General features: G+C 50.0%; 1 protein-coding gene across 19 annotated transcripts in view; it reads right to left on the bottom strand.

Annotated features, from left to right (window-relative positions):
* Nucleotides 1–18,426, bottom strand: part of LOC118507703 (trithorax group protein osa-like) — a 107,000-nt gene that overhangs the window by 11,935 nt on the left and 76,639 nt on the right. For 17 of the 19 annotated variants that reach the window (XM_036046576.1, XM_036046579.1, XM_036046575.1 and 14 more), the window contains 4 exons: nucleotides 5,380–5,578; nucleotides 3,300–5,063; nucleotides 3,029–3,213; nucleotides 1,137–1,190 (listed from right to left, as the gene is read on the bottom strand). In XM_036046576.1, coding sequence (XP_035902469.1) covers nucleotides 1,137–1,190; nucleotides 3,029–3,213; nucleotides 3,300–5,063; nucleotides 5,380–5,578 — 2,202 coding nt within the window. The remainder of the gene's footprint in view (nucleotides 1–1,136; nucleotides 1,191–3,028; nucleotides 3,214–3,299; nucleotides 5,064–5,379; nucleotides 5,579–18,426) is intronic. The other 2 variants (XM_036046591.1, XM_036046593.1) reach the window with 1 other exon arrangement.

Raw genomic sequence — 18,426 nt, 5'->3', positions numbered from 1 at the left:
CGAGGAAAGGATGCACATTACATTATGGCTAGTCAGGCTAGTTGCTGGCTCTAGATCCCGGAGAAGCGCACACTGAACTTTGGGTTCGCGCGTGGCCCGTTACTAGGAGATTGAGTGTTCCGTTGGTCATTACGGTACCGGTAGCTTGCCAGCAACTTAAATTATGCGTGTTGTGTACTAACCACTTGTTGGATCAACGGCCGTTGCCTATTTTTATAGGTTTTCATGATTTTCAGTTGGATCAATAGTATTACATTACATGTTGATTGTTTAGATTTATTCAAAATTTGAAATTCATTGAAATTCTCGGCAAAATCATGATAAGTATTATTTTCAGCCAATTTTTTTTTCTTTTACGGCCTAATAAAATCGTTAGATTTACTTGAAATGGTTTGACTTTTTTTTTTGTTGAAATATATGTAAAACAAGTTAGGGAAAATAAGTTTATATTTTGACGTAGCACATAAATAGTACATCATTTTTTCCCTAAATCCAACGTAAGCTCTCAAATCCGACTCCGTACCGTTTATCAACTGGTTCGGGGCCGTTAGATAAATTTTATCGATCGGTATAGCCAAACTGTGTCGTTCGCGATGCAAATTAACGACATTTTTAACCACTGCTCGACTTTTTTCTCACAATTAGTATGACGGGCATGATCGATCGATCGATCGATATATTTATCTCGTCTGATGGTTACTTTGGTTCGCGATAGGTGTCAATGTTTCACAACAGATCGATTCATAGAAAGATTAGTTTTTTTTACCGGGGAAAACTTATCTCATCGCCATCTCATGCATATTCACAATCAAACCAAAACTAGTTATTTTTGCTTGGAAAAATAAAGAAAAACAAAACTTCACTCAAAGAGCTCTGTGCAAATATTAAAAATGTAGTATGATTTTTTAACTGGTTATTAAAAGAAACGCTATCACCGTGCGAAATCAGTTCCCAAACCAAAACGTAATATTAAAATAATGCAATCAAAACATCATATTGACCGAGGTACCGAAGAGCACACACGCAACAAATATTCAATTTCAACCACCCATGCATTGAAGAAAGCAAGAAAGAAAAAAACAAACACTCAATTCGGCAATTCGGTTGCACAAAACAGGGAAAGAAACGATATTAACCTTAGTTGATCTAAAAGGTGTCTCCGGTGTGGGAGGAACGTGACTGTTAAATACCTGCGAATTAGAAAGTACAAGAGAAAAAAAAAACAATCGAACGGGTTCAGTAAAGGCGTCCACAGTGCGAACAGTTAGGTAGGTGGCGGAAAAGTGGGTATCCGTTTTGTAATCTTTACAACTGATACACATCAAACTGGTGGAGAGTCCAATTGCATACGGCATGGTGTGTGGTTGGCGGGACAAAAGGATAATGAGCGTTTCTGATACGACTAAGGGGGTGCCACAGCTACAGCTACAGCTTTCGTCCATCCATCGAGAATGTTGGTATGTTTGTTGGTGTACAATGTATTCGTTTTGCGAACTAAAAACAGGACAAACTAGATACTAAACTCATATGCGGTCGCGAGTGAGGAACAACAGACAAACAAACCAGCGCAGGCCAACAAAACCCAGGATTAAAAGCGACAACGAAACACGCAAACGCAGCAACCGAAAGTAAACGCAAGCAAATCACGCACACGCTGAAACTCAAGAAAGCAACCTTAAAACACTTCTCTGGGTACAAAACAATAGGACACAAGAGCGAAACGAAGGTAAGGACAAATAAGGAAACAGTAAGGAAAGAGTGATTCGTGTAAACTGTGTGTTACATATGTATGCGTGTGTGTGAGGGTTAGATGGTTGGATGTACACGCTCTAACAGACGTTCCTTGTTGCGAACACAAATTCGAATTTAGCATCTTCTCAATCAAACCAGCTTCAATTCCAAAGTGACCAATCCAGAACGCCTGTGCACTGTGTTTGCACCGTGTCATACTGCTGCAGTGGAGTTTGGGAAACTGTCTTAGCTGGGGTGGGGGGGGGGGTGGGGGAATGGACAATTTTGTTCCGGACACTCCGGAGGGGAAAAGGTGGGGTGGGTGGAACAGAGTTGTTGTGTAGTTAAAAAGGCGCAAAAAGAAAACCGATTGTACATCTACGTTTCTACTACGACTGGCTACGTTCGACGGACGACGAGTCGGCGTCGCCGGCGTGCTCGGCACAAGGACGTGTGAACGCGACGGCGACGCGTAGGAGGAGTAGGAGTACCAGTACGCAACGAGTGCCGCCGCGGCTGCCGCCGTAGCGGCCGCTGCCGACGACGATGAGCTCGACGCAGATGCAGCACAAGCCGATGGCGACGACGGTGACAAATCTTCTCGCCGGGGCAACGAGCCTGCCGACGAAGTGGCAGCAGCACCAGCACCAGCAACGTCACCACCGTAAACAGCAGCTCTCGAGCCAGACGCAATGTGCGATTGGGAGCAAAAGGCAGGATCCGAAAAGGAGGAACGATTCGATCGTTGTTGCTGCTGTTGGGCGGTGTAAGCGTTCGGTCGATAGAACAACCGATGGTAAGGGTACGGGACGAGCGGATGGTTCGGGTCGGACGGTGGAAATGGCACGTTGTAAATGGGAGGAAAGTTGCGGCGAACAGCCATTGCTGCGCCTCTACCATGCCCGGGACGCTGCTGTATAAAGGCAACGCCACAGCGCCCATCAAAAGCATCCATCGATTGTTGTTCCTGCTGCTGGTGGTGGTGGTGTTGCTGAGGTTGCTGCTGCTGCTGCTGCTGCTGCTGTTGCTCATTCCGAGACCGTAGCGAAGGGAGAAGAAGTGTCTCGGTGCTGAAAGCGTTCAGGCAACCGTCGACCATATCATTGCTGTCGCGCTTGTTGCTGGGTGGTTGCTGCTGAAGCTGCGGTTGTTGCTGTTGGTTAGTGTTGCTGCGGTTGCTTTCGTTGCTGCTGTTGCTGCTGCTGGTGCTGCTGCTGACGTTGCTGCCACCACCGGCGACAGCAGCAGTAGTGGTGACGGTGGTGATGGTGGTTTCGCCTTGCGTTACTATACTCACTGGACTAGCTGGCGTCCGGGGCCAGGACGTCGGGGACGAGTTGAGCTCGAAGTCTTCGTGTGCGTTGTGCGGCCCGGGCGACGCATTCGACGACGACGGTGTGTTGGTGCCCGTCAAATGGCTTTGGTTGTAGTGATCGTTTTTCCGCGATTTCGGCGTCGAGCACGTAGGATCTTCTCCGGAAGCTGTAAAGATGGCGCAACGAGCAGCAACAGATTAGACGGGTGTTAGGGGGACACACACACACACACGCGATGGTGTAAATACTTGCCTACTGAGGTATTGGATAAGGTACTCTGCTGACTGGCTTCGTCGAGTGGAGCGCCATCAGGTCCCGTCGTAACGAGTGAGGTAACTGGGTGATGATGATGGGGATGATGGTGATGATGTGGACCTCCACCCGCTCCTCCTCCTCCTCCTCCTCCTCCTCCCCCTGGCCCGCCGGTTGCATTTACGATGCCATTGTCCTGGCCCGCACCCGCCAACAGCCCGTGATGTGGTTGCGGTGGCACATCGGCACCGGGGTGGTGTCCCGGCTGATGCTGCGCATGGGGCGGTGGCCCGTGCGGATGGTGATGGGGCGAGTGGGGAGGTGGTTGCTGCTGCGGCTGTTGCGACTGCCCACCCGGATGCTGCGGTTGTTGCGATGGAGGCTGCTGCTGATGTGGCGAAGGCGGATGTCCGCTGTCTTGCTGCGACGGATGCTGCTGGTGCCCTACCGCACCGGCACCACCGGCCCCGGAAGGTGACTGGCTCGGTGGCGTACCGGCCGGCGGCGGTGGTCCCATGCTGCTTGCGTTCGGCGGTGGCGGCAGCCCCATCGGTGGGCCCATGTGGTGTGGTGGACCCATCGGTGGATGCATGCCGGGACCGTTCCCGTAGCCTTGGCCGGGCGGTGGCGTTGGGCTGGGTGCGCCACTGTACGCGCCCTTATGCTGCAGGTGCTGCTTTAGGTAGTTGAGCGGTTGCGGTGAACCGCTCTGGGGCGGAGGTTGCTGGGACTGGGCCTGGCCCGGATGGTGCTGCGGCGGCTGATGATGCCCTTGATGGTGCGGTTGATGATGGGGTGGTGGCTGGTGGTGTTGAGAATGTTGCTGCTGCTGCTGCTGCTGGGGCGACTGCGGATGTACGCCGCCCGCTCCCGGCGGTCCTCCTGGCGGCATTCCCTTGCCCTGCCGGGGACCACCGCCGGGCGTCGGTGGACCGCTCTGTCCCTGCTGCGATTGCTGTACATGATTATTTACATGGCCGCCACCGGCACCAACCGGCCCGGCCTGCGTGTGCGGTGGTCCCCACGGACTTGGTGGCTGATGTGGATACTGGTGCGGAGGGTACTGGGAGTGCGGTGGCGGCGGCCCACCCGCACCCACATGATTAGGCATACGGTGTTGCCCCGGATAGCCACCGGGCGGCGGGTGTGGTGGCGGTGGCCCACCGCTCCCCGGCGGACCCTGCGGCGACTGTGTGCCGGGTGGTGGCGGTGGTCCCGGCACGGGTGGCGACGGCCCGTACGCCCCCGGGTACTGCGGACGCGGCGAGTAACTCGCGGGCGAGTGTGGTGAATACTGCTGCGACTGCGGAGGTGGCTGTTGGTGTGGGGGCGGTGGTGGATACGGGGACATCTGCTGTCCGGGTCCTCCCGGCGGCATTCCTCCAGGGCCACCGGGACCCATCTTGTAGGGACCGTGCATGTGTGGCGGATGTGGCGCTTGCGCCTGATATCCTTGGGCGGCCATACCTGCCGCCGCTGCACCGGCCGATCCTCCACCGCCTGCCTGAGACGAGGGTGGTAACGAGGAGCTGCCGGACGGGGCAGTCGACACTGGCGGCAGTTGCTGCGCGGAGGCCGACGGCGGACGATTCGGTGAGGCTACACGGGCGTGGTGATCCGTCGGTCCCGGCGGTCCCTGTGTCTGATTGCCGTGCACGAGATTGCTGTTGCTGTTGCCGTGCTGATGGTTCGGGCCCTGCTGTTGATTAGGAGCTTGCGAGTGACTGCTGGATGGACGAGGAGGCATCGAAACACTTTGCTGGCCTGGATATGGGAGATAAAAGAAAAAAACGCGTTAGAACAGGGAACATAACACTGCACTGCACAAGGGGAAAGCTGCAATAATAGTAACGCTTCCTTGTTTACTCTTTTCTTCTGCGTATCACTAAATCGCCCATCAACAGATACGATGGATCTTCAAATGATTCCTCCAACTAATTAAACACTCATTCTGTTTTTTATAATTTAACAAAAAATCAAAACACAAACACAGACACCTGCAAATACCGTCGGTCTACAAGAGACGCACGAACAGCAACAAGTGTGTTAAGAAAATGGCCGCAAACACTCCTCTGCTTACCTACTGCCGGCGACATAGAACGCGATCCGCTACCGGAACCAGTTGGCGACGGTGTTGGCCTCATGCCCTGAGACGACGACGAAGAGGAGGAGTTTGGTGTGCCGGGTGCACCGCCGTGGACACCAGACGGCCCTGTGGAGTTGCCAGGCCCACCGCTACCTCCTGTCGAACTGTCATTACTATTCTGACCCGTGGAATCCTGAGGATAAAAAGAGAGATGAAACATGGAAATAGTTAGTGGTCATGTGTAGCAAAAGCGTTGTTCTTTGATCTATCACGTTAGCTATGTTAGTATTCACGTACGAATGAACCACCAAAGAACCAGCACGAGCTAGCCGACCCGGTATTACTGTAACGCCGAGATTGCCAACGTCGCGTGCTAGAAGTCGGTGGTGACGGTAATAGCGCCGGTGTCCGAGGGAACCCGGACATTGTCAGCCCGGTATAGGGAGCGGACGAGGACGAAACCATCATCGCTAATCGCCACCAATCATCGTACGCAGCTGACGACGAAGGTAAAGACGGTGAAGAGGACGCTGATGAGGATGACGGCGCCGAGGAAGATGATGAACAGGAGGGGGGCCTGTAGTTCATAGTTTCAGATGGAAAACAACCGGAAGTACGTAGGAAAACTCCGGTAACACACTAGCACACAGTAAGAACACCAACACTAAAGACTTTCCTCCTCTGAATGTTGTTCCTGACACAAAGGAACGCTATCTATTTACTGTCACCCTTCACACCACATAAGCGCCGCACACAAGGGATGAAAGTTTCCGTTTTTGCTTTTCTTCCTTTGCTCCCCTCTCTCTCTCTCACACACACTCACAAAAGAACGAGGTCGTTTTTGGGCTATTCAAATGTGGTTGTCCTTGAGCATTCCTTTTTTTTTGCGCTATATTTTGTAGGTGGCCTTCTTCCTTCTCGGACGAATTTATTTGCTCCCTCTTTAGCGTGCAAAAAAAAAAAGCCAGTGCATATGATCAACTTTTTCGCACAAATTCCACCCTCCCCATTTAATCGCCCAAATGTGACTGATTTAATAGCCTTCCGGTGTTCAGGCAGTAGCCCCAGTCACAAAATTGGGCCCTGCTGGAGCGTTATGCTCCTGCTGCAGCAGACTCCTACACTGTACTACTACTACTATTGCTGCTGTTCCTGCTGCTGCTACTACTACTACCACTACTGTAACAGAGCAGGTGAGCGGTACACATCTCAGGACCTACTGGGCCCCTCCGGGATACATTATCCCTACAGAGAACAGCACGCGCGCGTCATACGCACAACTCGGCGGACGGTGGTGCTGCTGCTGTACGTAAGTAAGGACAGGTAATAGGACAGGACACACGCACACACACACCTATAACTCAATGTACGACGCATACGAATGCAAAAATGCAATCGGACGGGGGGGTTGAGTTGGGGGAGTTTTGTTTTGGAGATGAGCCTGAACTGAAAAAAGAGGAAATTAATGCCACAGCAGGAGGGGTAGAGCTGGCAGGAGTAGATGAAACAGATACAAATGATAACTCACCCCCAGTACACGCCCCCCCCCCCCCCCATCCTTTCCCACTTAAACAAACGCACATGTGTATGTATACTAGGGAGGACGAGGGCAAAGCCAAACAGCGGATGACCACAGCACCAATGTAGAAGGATATACATACCCTCCACCGCTACTCACAAACCAGCGAGATGAGGCGCGGCAGGCAAATGCAACAACCATTTTGAAATGTGCCTTTAGTTCGTTGATGGTGGGGGAATATTTAAGGCCCTGCAACAACAACAACAACATCAACAGCGCGCGATAATTTTTGTAGGACGAGCTTGACCACTCGCAAAAAAATAAACTCCCAAACCGCCAAGGTAGAGAGCGAGGCAGCAGCAGCAGTAGAGTAGGAGGATATGCACCCCTCCCGCAACAACAAAAATTGCAAACATTCGGTAGTCGCTGCATTCGGTGCCTACTTTTTTCTATCCATTTTCATTGTATTCTTCCTATTTATGCTTTATGTTTTCCATTTTACACAGGACCACACACAGGGGTCAGTGCAAATACACATACAATCAACAGAATCTGCTTCTGCTAGGCGCGGGGGGAGGGGGTTGGTGAGTTCCCTCAACCGGACGACAACAACCACATCACATCAAATTTCCATGACACACAACCATCCCCCACCCCCCTTCCCCCCCCCCCCCCCTCTACTACTCATATTTGTACGCTCTTCACCTAGTTCCTTGCATCGTTCGCTCTCTTTTTATTTTAATGCATTTTCTCCCCATCCCCCAATATGTCCAATAATCGTTTACGCTGGGGAAAGCCTAGCCCGGCGCCGTGTGTGTGTGTGTCGCGCTCTCTGTTTTCGCTCTTTCGCACACGTGTGGTATTTTTTACCCTTTTTTTCTGCGGGGGGAGGAACATCAAATTGCACGTGCGCGAATAGTTGCCGAAAAGAGATAGGGGATGAGAAACAAAAATGCAAAACCCCAACCACCACCCACCCACAACACACACACACACGCACACAGAATTGGGAAGGATAAAAATGCATACAGCGAATTGAAAAAAAAAAACGAGTGCATTTTACAAATATGCATTTGCACACGAAAGAGAAGACCATAAATGACCACACCGCGCGCAATCGCCCGAGTGTTTGTGTTTCCCGGGCAGTGTGCGTGCGTCTGTGTGCAGGGTAAAGGAAAGCACGAAAAATAAATAAATGAATAAATGCAGCAATTCAGAAAACCCTACCCAAAAACCACCCTACAGAAGGCTGGCGCGCAACCTCCCAACCAACAGGGAACGACGGAGAAGAGAGCGTACACCACTGGGCAGGGGATTGCATCCCATTCAATTAGCAAAGGGGACACAGAGAGAGAGCGAGAGAGAGATGGAGGGTGAGGAAACCCCCCCGGGGTGTGGAGGTGCAATTGTGGAAATGAAATTAGAGTGATGCAGCAGTGGCTTTTGGCCACACACAATCGAGTTTAATATGTGTGTGTCCCTGCCGAAACCTCCTATTCCACACCAAACGCTCGGCGGACTCGGACTATACAAAATATCAGATGAAAAGCTTCCTTTTTGTTTTGTGATTTTAATATCCACCCCCTCGGTCTAACCACCCCCATCCACAGGCTATTTTTCGTTAGATCCAGAGCCACATACATCATTTATTTGTATTTTTCAAGTAACCCCGGGAAATCATACACTTTCCAAGGGAGTGTGAGCCACTGAGCAATGAAATAAAAACTAACATGGAAGGTGGCGCTGGGACACTTACCAGACTGGTGTCTATTGCAAGGGAAGTGTGATTATGAAAAGCTCTGAAACCGTATTATCCATTATTAGATCCAACGTACGAAAACTAATTCCATACATGCATCTAGAGGACTTCTGTCCGAAAAGCGCACCAATACATTTTATTAACAATTTAGGCATAAACTCGAATAATATGTTCTTCATTTAGTTAAGCAAAAAAGGAGTACTTTCCTAACGATTCCTTTACTATAAGCGAAAAGCACAACCCCTTCTCTATCGCGATAAACGTCAAAATGGGCGGGGGAGTTGGGATGGGGGGCGACGGTTTTCACTCTTCACCCACTGCCACAAATTCGATTTTGTGGTTGTAATTAAAATGAAAGTAAAAAAGCTGCAATTGCATTGCACACATTCTTCATTTAGCCTTGCTCCTCGCCGCTACTGGTCGCTTTTAAGCATAATGGGTTCGAGGGAAAAATCAGACACACATACATTTTCGCGTCCATTTATGCTCACATCCTTTATTAAATTCCTAAAAATGGTGTGCCTTTTGTGAACTTGTGTAATGAAATTTCGAAGCCGAAATGCGTCACAAAAGGTGAGGAGAATAAAGCATACAAACCAACGACAACAAAAATCCATATCAAAATCGGTATGATGGTAGCGCACATCCATGCCAAAGGGAGCAAAAACAAAAAATGGAGTATAAAATGCATATTATGTCGTATCGGAAATGTCCTGTTCGATGCACGAAACAGCATCAGCATAGAGCTAGATGGAGAGTGTCTCTATGTACACACGCAGCAGGCCGCCCGGGAACAACGATTGATGATCCCCGTCGTGTGTGGACGGCGACAAACGGGACCCCCAAACGAACGAAGGTGATGGAAACGTGGGCATGTATTTTATGTTTTTAATTTTATCAATTTCCAACGCATTCAATATAATTATGCTTGCATTCGCAAATATGTACGCATTCACGCTGTGGACGGGGATAGGGACTTTCCCTCGCTATGGGGGATGATGCAAATGTGGTGCTCATCAAAAGGATCAAACAGGGGAGGGGGAAAGCTGGTTTAACTCCTGTGTTGGAGATTCTCATTTACACCTTAATGTATTGGAAAATATATTTTTATCTTGTGTTCTTTACAATTTTCTACGATAAAATATTTGGACAAAATCAGTGAGCGTAAATGTGCGCGCTTCTATTTATTTTGATATTCGAAATCATCACCGGATATTAAATTAAACTCAAAGTCAGACCGAACACATCATTGATATCCCGCCAGTCGAAGGATAATATTTAATCAGGATCTGCTACTCCGAGAACTGCATGCTGCTGGCTGTTGCGGATGCCCAACTCAAGCCAACACATATAACACATTCAGGCATATTGCAGCATTTGAGCTGTGTAAGATCGATATGGTGTGGGGATCGCCCCTGCTGAACGCGTGCAATGACAATCGGGGGAAGGATGTCGGCTTTTAGGTCATCCGGTACACCCGCTCAGTCTCGGCTTCGCTCGCTGGCACGGGCAGGAACACAAATATGTCGCAAGAAAACAACAAAAAACCCAAATGTTTTCGCGGTTTCGCCCTAGATTATTGATTGGTTCTCGTGGTTCGGTTTGGTGGTCTGCATATAATGTCGGTGTGTGGATTGTGGGGGGAGACAAATGCGGGTTTTTATCCGCCATTAAGAGGATCAAATTCGGGGCGGCCAGGTGGCCGAGGCGACAGGGGCGCGCGTCTTCACACGGGGCAGGGTCGTTCAAATCCAGAGACTGCCTCCCCGTACGTTTGACTACTCTACTACGGGTAAAATTAAGTTACAGAAAGCCCGAAATGGCAGGCCGAGACCTCTCGAGGTTGTAGTGCCAAGGAAGAAGAAGAAAGATCAAATATAATATGTTCATCATGGTGACAAACAATCCAGAGGTCATGTCAGACTAAGCCACTTTAAAAGCACGTTAAAATGAGCTCTTAATTGAATACTTTCCAGCATTACAATTTCAAAATTAGGAGAAGGTACCCTCAGTACGCCCAACGTCTGAGGATTCGTGTACTTGTACCTCGTTCTATTCTCAAATAGGTTCGCTCGTAAAACACTCTCCTGGAACAATGATCAATTTTCAGCTGTACAATAATTCGAAATAGCTCTCGAGGGCATTTTTCTCCTTCGAGGGAAAGTTTTCTCCCTTAGTACCCACCAGCAACAAATGGCTTGGATAGATCGTGTAACGATCGGAAATCGGAAGCGTTGTGTAATCGAATTCCACACACACAGCTACAACTCATGCTCTCCTATCAATTGGAAAACAAAACGTTACCTTAACACATCTTGCAAGTGCAGCAATATGAAGAAACAGTACTCGAGGAAAAGCAGCTATCCACACCACCCCTATTTCCCCATCCCTGATACACAAACCTCGTGCAGGATTTCTGATCGACATTTTTCATTTTTAATTTCATATAAATCCTTCCCAATGATAGTGACGGCCAAACACGGACCGGAACAAAAACTTCCAACCGTAAGCAACTCCCCTACACACCTCAGAAACAGGGGAATGAATCGAGCGATTCTCGAGCGTCAATTTATTTACCCTCGGTTTCTCCTCTGCCGGGAGGGGGAGAAGAGCCAAAGGAAGGAACCGGTGTGTTGTGCCACAGGACTTTTCTTTAGCTCGAGTTTCACATTTTGCTCCGTGAGGATATGCAGGCAAGGAGGCGCTTCTCGTTCCGTTCTCGGCGCTACTCCACCGCAAACCAGTCCTCGTCCTAGGTCGTCTTTTCTTCGGTTCGGTCATCATCCTTAATTACACCGGCATACCGGGAGAACAGTGAGAGCAGCGTAGGGGCGTCGACAGGGGAGGACAGCAAGCAGGCGAAGTAGTCTTTCTTGGAACTGGTCTCCGCCGGCCGACGGAAAATCGACAAGACGGAAAGGATCTTTGTGCGAAATATCGATCAGAGTTTGCCGGGGGAGGGGTTCATGTCGTCCCTCTGTTTCCGAGGCACGTCCCAGAGAGCTCTCATCCTACAACCGCCGTTCACTGATTGGAGTATATTGAAAGACCGGGCAAACTGTGCTTGTGCTGTACAAGTATAAGGAATCTTGTATATTGGGACTGAAGACTTTCTCAAAGAATTGTTTAAAATTCAACCGCAAATTCAAGTACAAGAACGAAGGATTGGATTTCCATTCCGAATATCTAATGATAGACAGATTTGATCACCTCTTACTAGTCAACACATTTGAACGTAATTCACCAAACGTTACAGCAAAAACAGAATCAATCTTAATGTAACAAAACCAGCATTCCCACCACTGCACCGTCCTTGAGATTAGGAGACCCAGAGAGACAGACGCTAGTGAATGATAAAGTTCATTGATACGTTTTCATAACATTCCTTGCCCCAGTCATCGACCTCCAACCCACACACACACACAAAAAAACCTCGAAATAAAATACTCCACTTCGGATGCATTCAGTGCACCGAATCCGTACGCGCACCATGCACAAATGCATATCGCCCCCAAAGTGTGTCATATGGAGGAACAACTCCTCCTGCATCTCAGCGTGCAACCAGCCCATGTGGTGCTGCACATCACACACACACACGGACAAGAATCCCTTTAGCCCCGATGATGATGCACGTTGCGCTTTCAAGGTCACCGGCAAGCACAGGCAAAGCATACGCGTTTCCTTCAGTGGGTCGCCGATGAACCGAGCCACCACTTGACGTTGAAGGTTGGAGGGTTTTGTTATTCGTTGTTTTCGTTTTCGCTTCCTCCCCATCTCTCTCGGTCGGTCGTGCGCGATGCTTGCTGCTCAGTCTTTTACCGATTCCGCCGGAATTCCGTTATCGGACGCGTGTGCGCATACACACAGTCTGCATATACATACGAAGGCACAGGCGGCGCGGTCCAAACACACGGCGGCAAATGTGATATTGCGGTCCGTTGTGTGCACATCTCGTCGTCGGAAGTTGCATCTCACTCTCTCACAACCACACCGCACGATGATTAAGGTCATCGTTCGCTCGTATGCTGCTGCTGGTGTATGTAGAGCAGCGAACCTTTCGGGCACAGAAGGCAGAAGCACCGGCGTAAAGAAAAGTTTACAATAATTGCATAATAGAGGGAGCGCGCGCGTTGGTGGCGGCGACGACGTTACTAAGAGTTCGGTCGTGTGCAATCGGTTCCACAGATGATTGCGATTGGACCAGAAGAGGTGAACATAATTTACAACCTAAATGATCAATCCATTTGTTTGCTTCCGATTTTTTTTTTCCTAAGCTCGGTGTAACTTATGCTGCCAGGAATGTTATGTCCTTTCCGGTGCCGGCAATAAAGCCATGGGGGTTTGATGCATTTCTTCCTCGGTTCAGCGGACCAGTCCACCGCACGACCAGACCAAAGCAAACGGCACGATAATTGAAGTGACGTCAATTAATGTCACAAACGCTGCCGTCTGAAGGGAACTGTGCTCATTCGCTTATCATAGCACCACCGCTTGGTGCCATCATTGGGACGTTAGGGAAGCGCGACGGTTGTATCCAATAAAATTCGCAAACGCCACATAAACACACGCGCCTCACTCGAACCCTCGCCAGTAAGGGGTGCGAGAGTCTCCAATAGCAGTCAAAGTGAGTCTGGCGCTCCGCTTCCTTCCAAATCAACCTCATCATCATCGCCCGCGAGTCCCGTGTCGAAACGTACAATGCAGCAACATTGTGCGGTTATGGTCAAACATAAACCCCGCAACCCGTGTCTCACTCCATCTCCTCCCAATGCGTTCCCGGTCGTCTAACTTACCACAACCCTTCGTAACGTGCTGAATGGAAAAAGAAGGAACATTAGTTGCAAAAGCGGTCCACTGGTCAGGGGAAAACACAACACCGGCTCCACGGCTCGTTCTTGTCATAAACGCATTAAATTGCAACGAAGTCATCGTCGTCATCACCGGCCGGGCATCAACAACTGTGTAGTGCAGGCCAAAAGAAACCGGCGCCCATATTAACCTTGGCACGGCCGGTCGTACGCTGGGGTCTACCACCGCCCATCCGTCCCCGAACGTTAAACTAACGAACGAGTTGAGTCAACGGTGCGCCGAGAACCGACAGTAAACTTTGTATGTTTATTTCCCTCTGTTCCGGACGAGGGTTTCGTGTCCGTCGTAGCGCACACAATGCTGCAATCTTACTCATTTCGGGACACACAAATACAGACTCAGTCTTCGCGTGTTCTAGCCTGTGCAAATTTTGGCGAGCAAAAGTTGTACTGCTTTTTATTTGCTCCGAGCATCGTTCGAGGATCCCGCACTCAGCTCGTTCGGCGATTGGGGTTTTAAGCGCTCGTCAATCATTAATTGTTTTCAAGACTTTAATAGGACGCAACTTGGTGGGCTGCGCCGGCGGATCTTCAAAAGCGACGGGCGACGAACTACGAAAACTTCCATAAAAACCAGTAGCAAAACACCAATCGTATTTTTTTATCGTCTCCACTCGTTAAACGGATCCCTCGCTACTTGGGGAGGCGCGCCCACGTTGATCGTGCGTAAGACGCTTTCCCGTGCGTGTTTCCCAATTATATTCGTTGAGTTCCCGACAGAAATATCAATAGCTGGGGAATCCTGATAAGTGTTGCACTATTTTAATGCTATCAAACAACTTGTATTATAGGAGATCAAGTCTTGAACTTCAATCTCAAGTCTAATTTCAAAATACTCTTGTAACAGTGTACTTCTTCTTCCTTGGCACTACAAGCTCGAGAGATCTCGGCCGGCCATTTTTTGGCTTTCTGTGACTTGATTATACCCGTAGCAAAGTAGTCAGCCCTGCGTACGACGGGTAGGCGGTCTGGATGGGATTTGAACCCCGGTCCTGCCGGTGAAACAGTGTACACACCGGATGCTTGAGTAAAAATAAATTATACTACTAACCCGCTTCCGTCACTTCCTGTCTCGGACAGTTTCTACTTTCCAAGTGAGTAGTACGAGATGTATGTAGATGTTGCTAGCAAAAGGCTCAGAGACCCTGCTACAAAACTGCATTAAGCCGAGGCTTCCGTTCCTGATGAGGCTCAGCAACAAACCGACGTCCGTAAATGCATCAACTTCAAAATTTCCGCCCACACACACACACACACACCCGTGTCGACGCCAAACCCAAGAAAAGAAGAGCCAGCGCTGACTAAAGCGCGCCAAACCCTCGGTTTAGCTGTGTGTGTCCCTCCCGTAAACACCGGGATCTACTCCGGAATGGATGGAAGACAACAGATACAACAGAGGAAAAAGGGCTTCCTTTGAGGGCGCTCCTACCTTTTTCTTTTTGTTGTTGTTGTATGCTACTCCTCCCCACTTTTCCCCTAGCACGCTCTAGCACCGTCTGTAAATATGAACGAGCTATAAATGAGATTGCCAGGTTGCGCGCCTCCCTGGTGTGCTGCCGTGGGTCTCTAATCTAATGGAGAAGAGGACACACCAAAACCCGGCATTGGAAATTATTCCAGTGACTCATTCCTCTTCCGTCGTAGGGGATCATCTGCTCTCGCATGTACGGGCAAGGGGCAGAGAGGTTACCCATCCCATCACCAGAGCAAGCACTCTGCAGCAGCACCGCATTTGGAGTTCCGGACGTAGACGAGGACGTCAGGGAACAACGACGGAACGTTCGCTCTATTCCAAATTGCCATCAAACACAATCCGGCGGCTGGCTCGAGCAGCAACGTCGCCGACCCGAGAGGTCTTGGTCCGTTGCCATCCAGATAGAATCTGGGAAAGCTATGCCGCTAAGAGAATAAATAATAGCTCCGAAGCAAGCGAGGGTGCGCTCTGCGGTGGTGGTGTACTCTTGCTGCTGCTGCCATCCGTTTTGCAGAGCTCAGGCTTCGTTTGGCTTTTCCCAAAGGACCGGGGCGAGCTGCAAGAGCAAAACCAAGCAAAACCCAATCCGTCCCCGTCCGGTGGAGTGCGCGCGCTCCGTAATCTAGTGTGTGTGTGTCTCCCGCTAAATTGCCAGCATTCGCCTTCTCGCTCAGTCACGCACGCAAAAGCAATTCCTGCGATTATATTCCTTTCTCGAATGGCAAAATCGCTCATACCTCTGCCTCACAAGAAACGAAAATCCCGCAACCGGAGCGTGGATAAGGAGGACTGGCGGACTTGAACTCCACACCACGGACCAGCGTCGGAACCAGAGAAAAAGGGCCAGAGACGACGACGATGAAGCCGGCGCACAAAAACGGCAAAAAAATGCTCACATAACCATCTTATCCGCCCGGTGCTCCGGCCTTCTTTGCTGACTGCTTCTCACCCATCCACGGATCCATACATCATCATTCCAAAGAAACACACGATTGAGTGAGTTCAGGTCTCTTGCGGTGAATGTCGTCGTCGTCGTCGTCGTCGTTGTCGACGTAGAGCTCTCTTCCCAGCGCCACACAAAACAGGATGACAAACATGCAGAGCAGACAAAAGGGGAGGGAGAGGTGAGGTGAGGGGATGCCGGGTGCTTGTTGTTGGCCTAACGACGTGCACGTCCCACTCTTCCCCACAGCCCCAATTATACTTTGCTGCCTCTCATGGCCAACAGCGCGCGCGCCTGGTTTGAAGCTCGGTCGGTCGTCGTCAGTATCAGCACTCTACAGCACCACACAGCGCAACACACCGACCCGACAGCATCGAAAATCCATCCTCACGGCAACGAGCAGCGAACCAAGGCACCGCCGCCGCACCACATCGAAATAAAGCGTGTCTAGTGAGTTGGTGCTGCTGCTGCTGCTGCTGTTGCTGTTGCTGCTGCTGCGGTGGTAGCACAGCACAGTCGCCAGAGCCGTGCGCCATGCCATATCAGCGTAGCCAAAGCCGGGACACACAGAGCACATCGAGAGTAAAGTGTGTTTTCGACCCGGACCCGACCGACCGAAGCGAGCGCGCGATACGCCTCTGTGCTGTGCGCTTTTGGTGCGGCTTTGGACCGGCAGCGACACACCGAGCGCACCGGCACACTGGGCGTTGGGTGTATTTCTTAGGTGGTCAAAACTGTACTACAAACGATAGGTGAATACAGACCAATAACCCAAGTGGAATCGTGTCTGACGACATGACGAAATGTAAGAATATTTCTTTGGTTAAAAATTGAGGTTTAAATGAAGTGTTATCCTCAATCATCGATCGATCATAAGTGCGTAAATGCGAAATTAAGCTCAACGACTCTTAAGCCGCAGTCTTGTAGAGACTATTTGATTATAATTACACTTTCCAGCAGTCCAACTGCGATATTCAAGTTACAACGCGTTTGCAACCAATCGGCAAATGACAGGAAAATAAAGTTTTCTGTTATCGTTAATAATGTAAACAGATTGTCATGTACTTAAAAAAAAGCATAGTAATTATACGATTTCTACTTTCAAAACCCGCTTTCTCGAGTCTATGTCGCATCGGAAATTTTGACCAAGCGGAACATAGCGCCAACAACCACCGTGCCTCGACGGTCGGTGTTGTGTACCCCCAATGTCGACGCTTTCGGTGCTCTTGCGATGTGCTGTGTGTGCGGTGTGCTGTCATGCCAGCGCGTCCATTCGTCCGTCCGGGTGTCGATGTTCGTTCTCGATGTGTTTTTCCCCCTTGATATTCTGGGGTACACACAGCCCGAGTCGAGTTAGTCAAGTCAAAAGACACACATATATACAAGGGGGCCGCCGCGCGCAGGCTGAGTGCGAGTGGCGGCGAGTTGTGTGGCCCGCCCGGAGCTGCTGCTGCTGCGCTGTTGCTGCTCTGCTGACGCTGTATTGTGCTGTTATAGCAGCAGCAAACACACACACACACACACGCCGGAGCACTAAAACGCGCTCTTTCTGCCTCTGCCTGGCCTGCCGACGTGGTGTCCACATCACGTCTTTGCTGCGGTGGTTCATTCGAGCAGAGCCGAGCTCCATACAACCAGCAATAACATACAGAGGAGAAGCAGCAGCAGCAGCAACACAAAAGCATTAACTCTGAAGAAGAATCTCCTCTTTCTACCCTTTCGATCTCTCTCTCTCTGCGTCATGCACACATTCCACAAACATAAAGAGGAGGGCATTTGCGCCATATAATTCCCTCCAATACACTCTGCTGCTCCACTCGACCACGCTCGCACATGCTACGGCTGACGTTGTTTTGTGCTGATGTCGCATCGCAACTGACAGCCGAGAACTGACACAAAAATTTAAACCCCCACCCACACACACACACAAATACTCCTTCTCCTCTCACGTTACATCCCCTACGCGCATCGCACTGTCGATCGATCAGCGATCGCTACTGGGGATGTGTTGGAGTTGAGAGTTAGTGGAAGTAAAGAAACCACGAGCTCATGAAATAAAAATAAAGAGGAGAGCCGGCAACCAGCAGCAGCTTTATTTTCATTTGGCCCTGCCCGTTTGTTCGCTCGTCGACCACGGGGAGAGTGAAGCCACCAGGCACCGTAATTCGTAAAGAATAGCTGACCATACACACAGGCACACACACAAGCATAGAGGATTGGGGAGAGCCAACAAAACGGCACACACAATAAATATCTCGTGCGATATCGCGGCATACAGAGCAGCAGCAAGAAACCTGTGCACACGCGTCGAAACGAATCGAAAGCTTTAGTTTATCTCGGAACGATTGAAATCACACACAAAAATGTATAAAATGTATGTGCCAACTCCTCACCGTTTGTTACCGATGAGAGATGATGCCCTTTGCGAACAACGCGTCCTCTGTACGAGAGGCCGACAGACACCGGCTGAGTGTTGTT

Source organism: Anopheles stephensi, chromosome 2 (genome assembly GCF_013141755.1).
Source record: "Anopheles stephensi strain Indian chromosome 2, UCI_ANSTEP_V1.0, whole genome shotgun sequence".
Taxonomy (NCBI): domain Eukaryota; kingdom Metazoa; phylum Arthropoda; class Insecta; order Diptera; family Culicidae; genus Anopheles; species Anopheles stephensi.
Note: the sequence above shows the minus strand (reverse complement) of the source record. Positions and strands in the feature narration are given on the sequence as shown.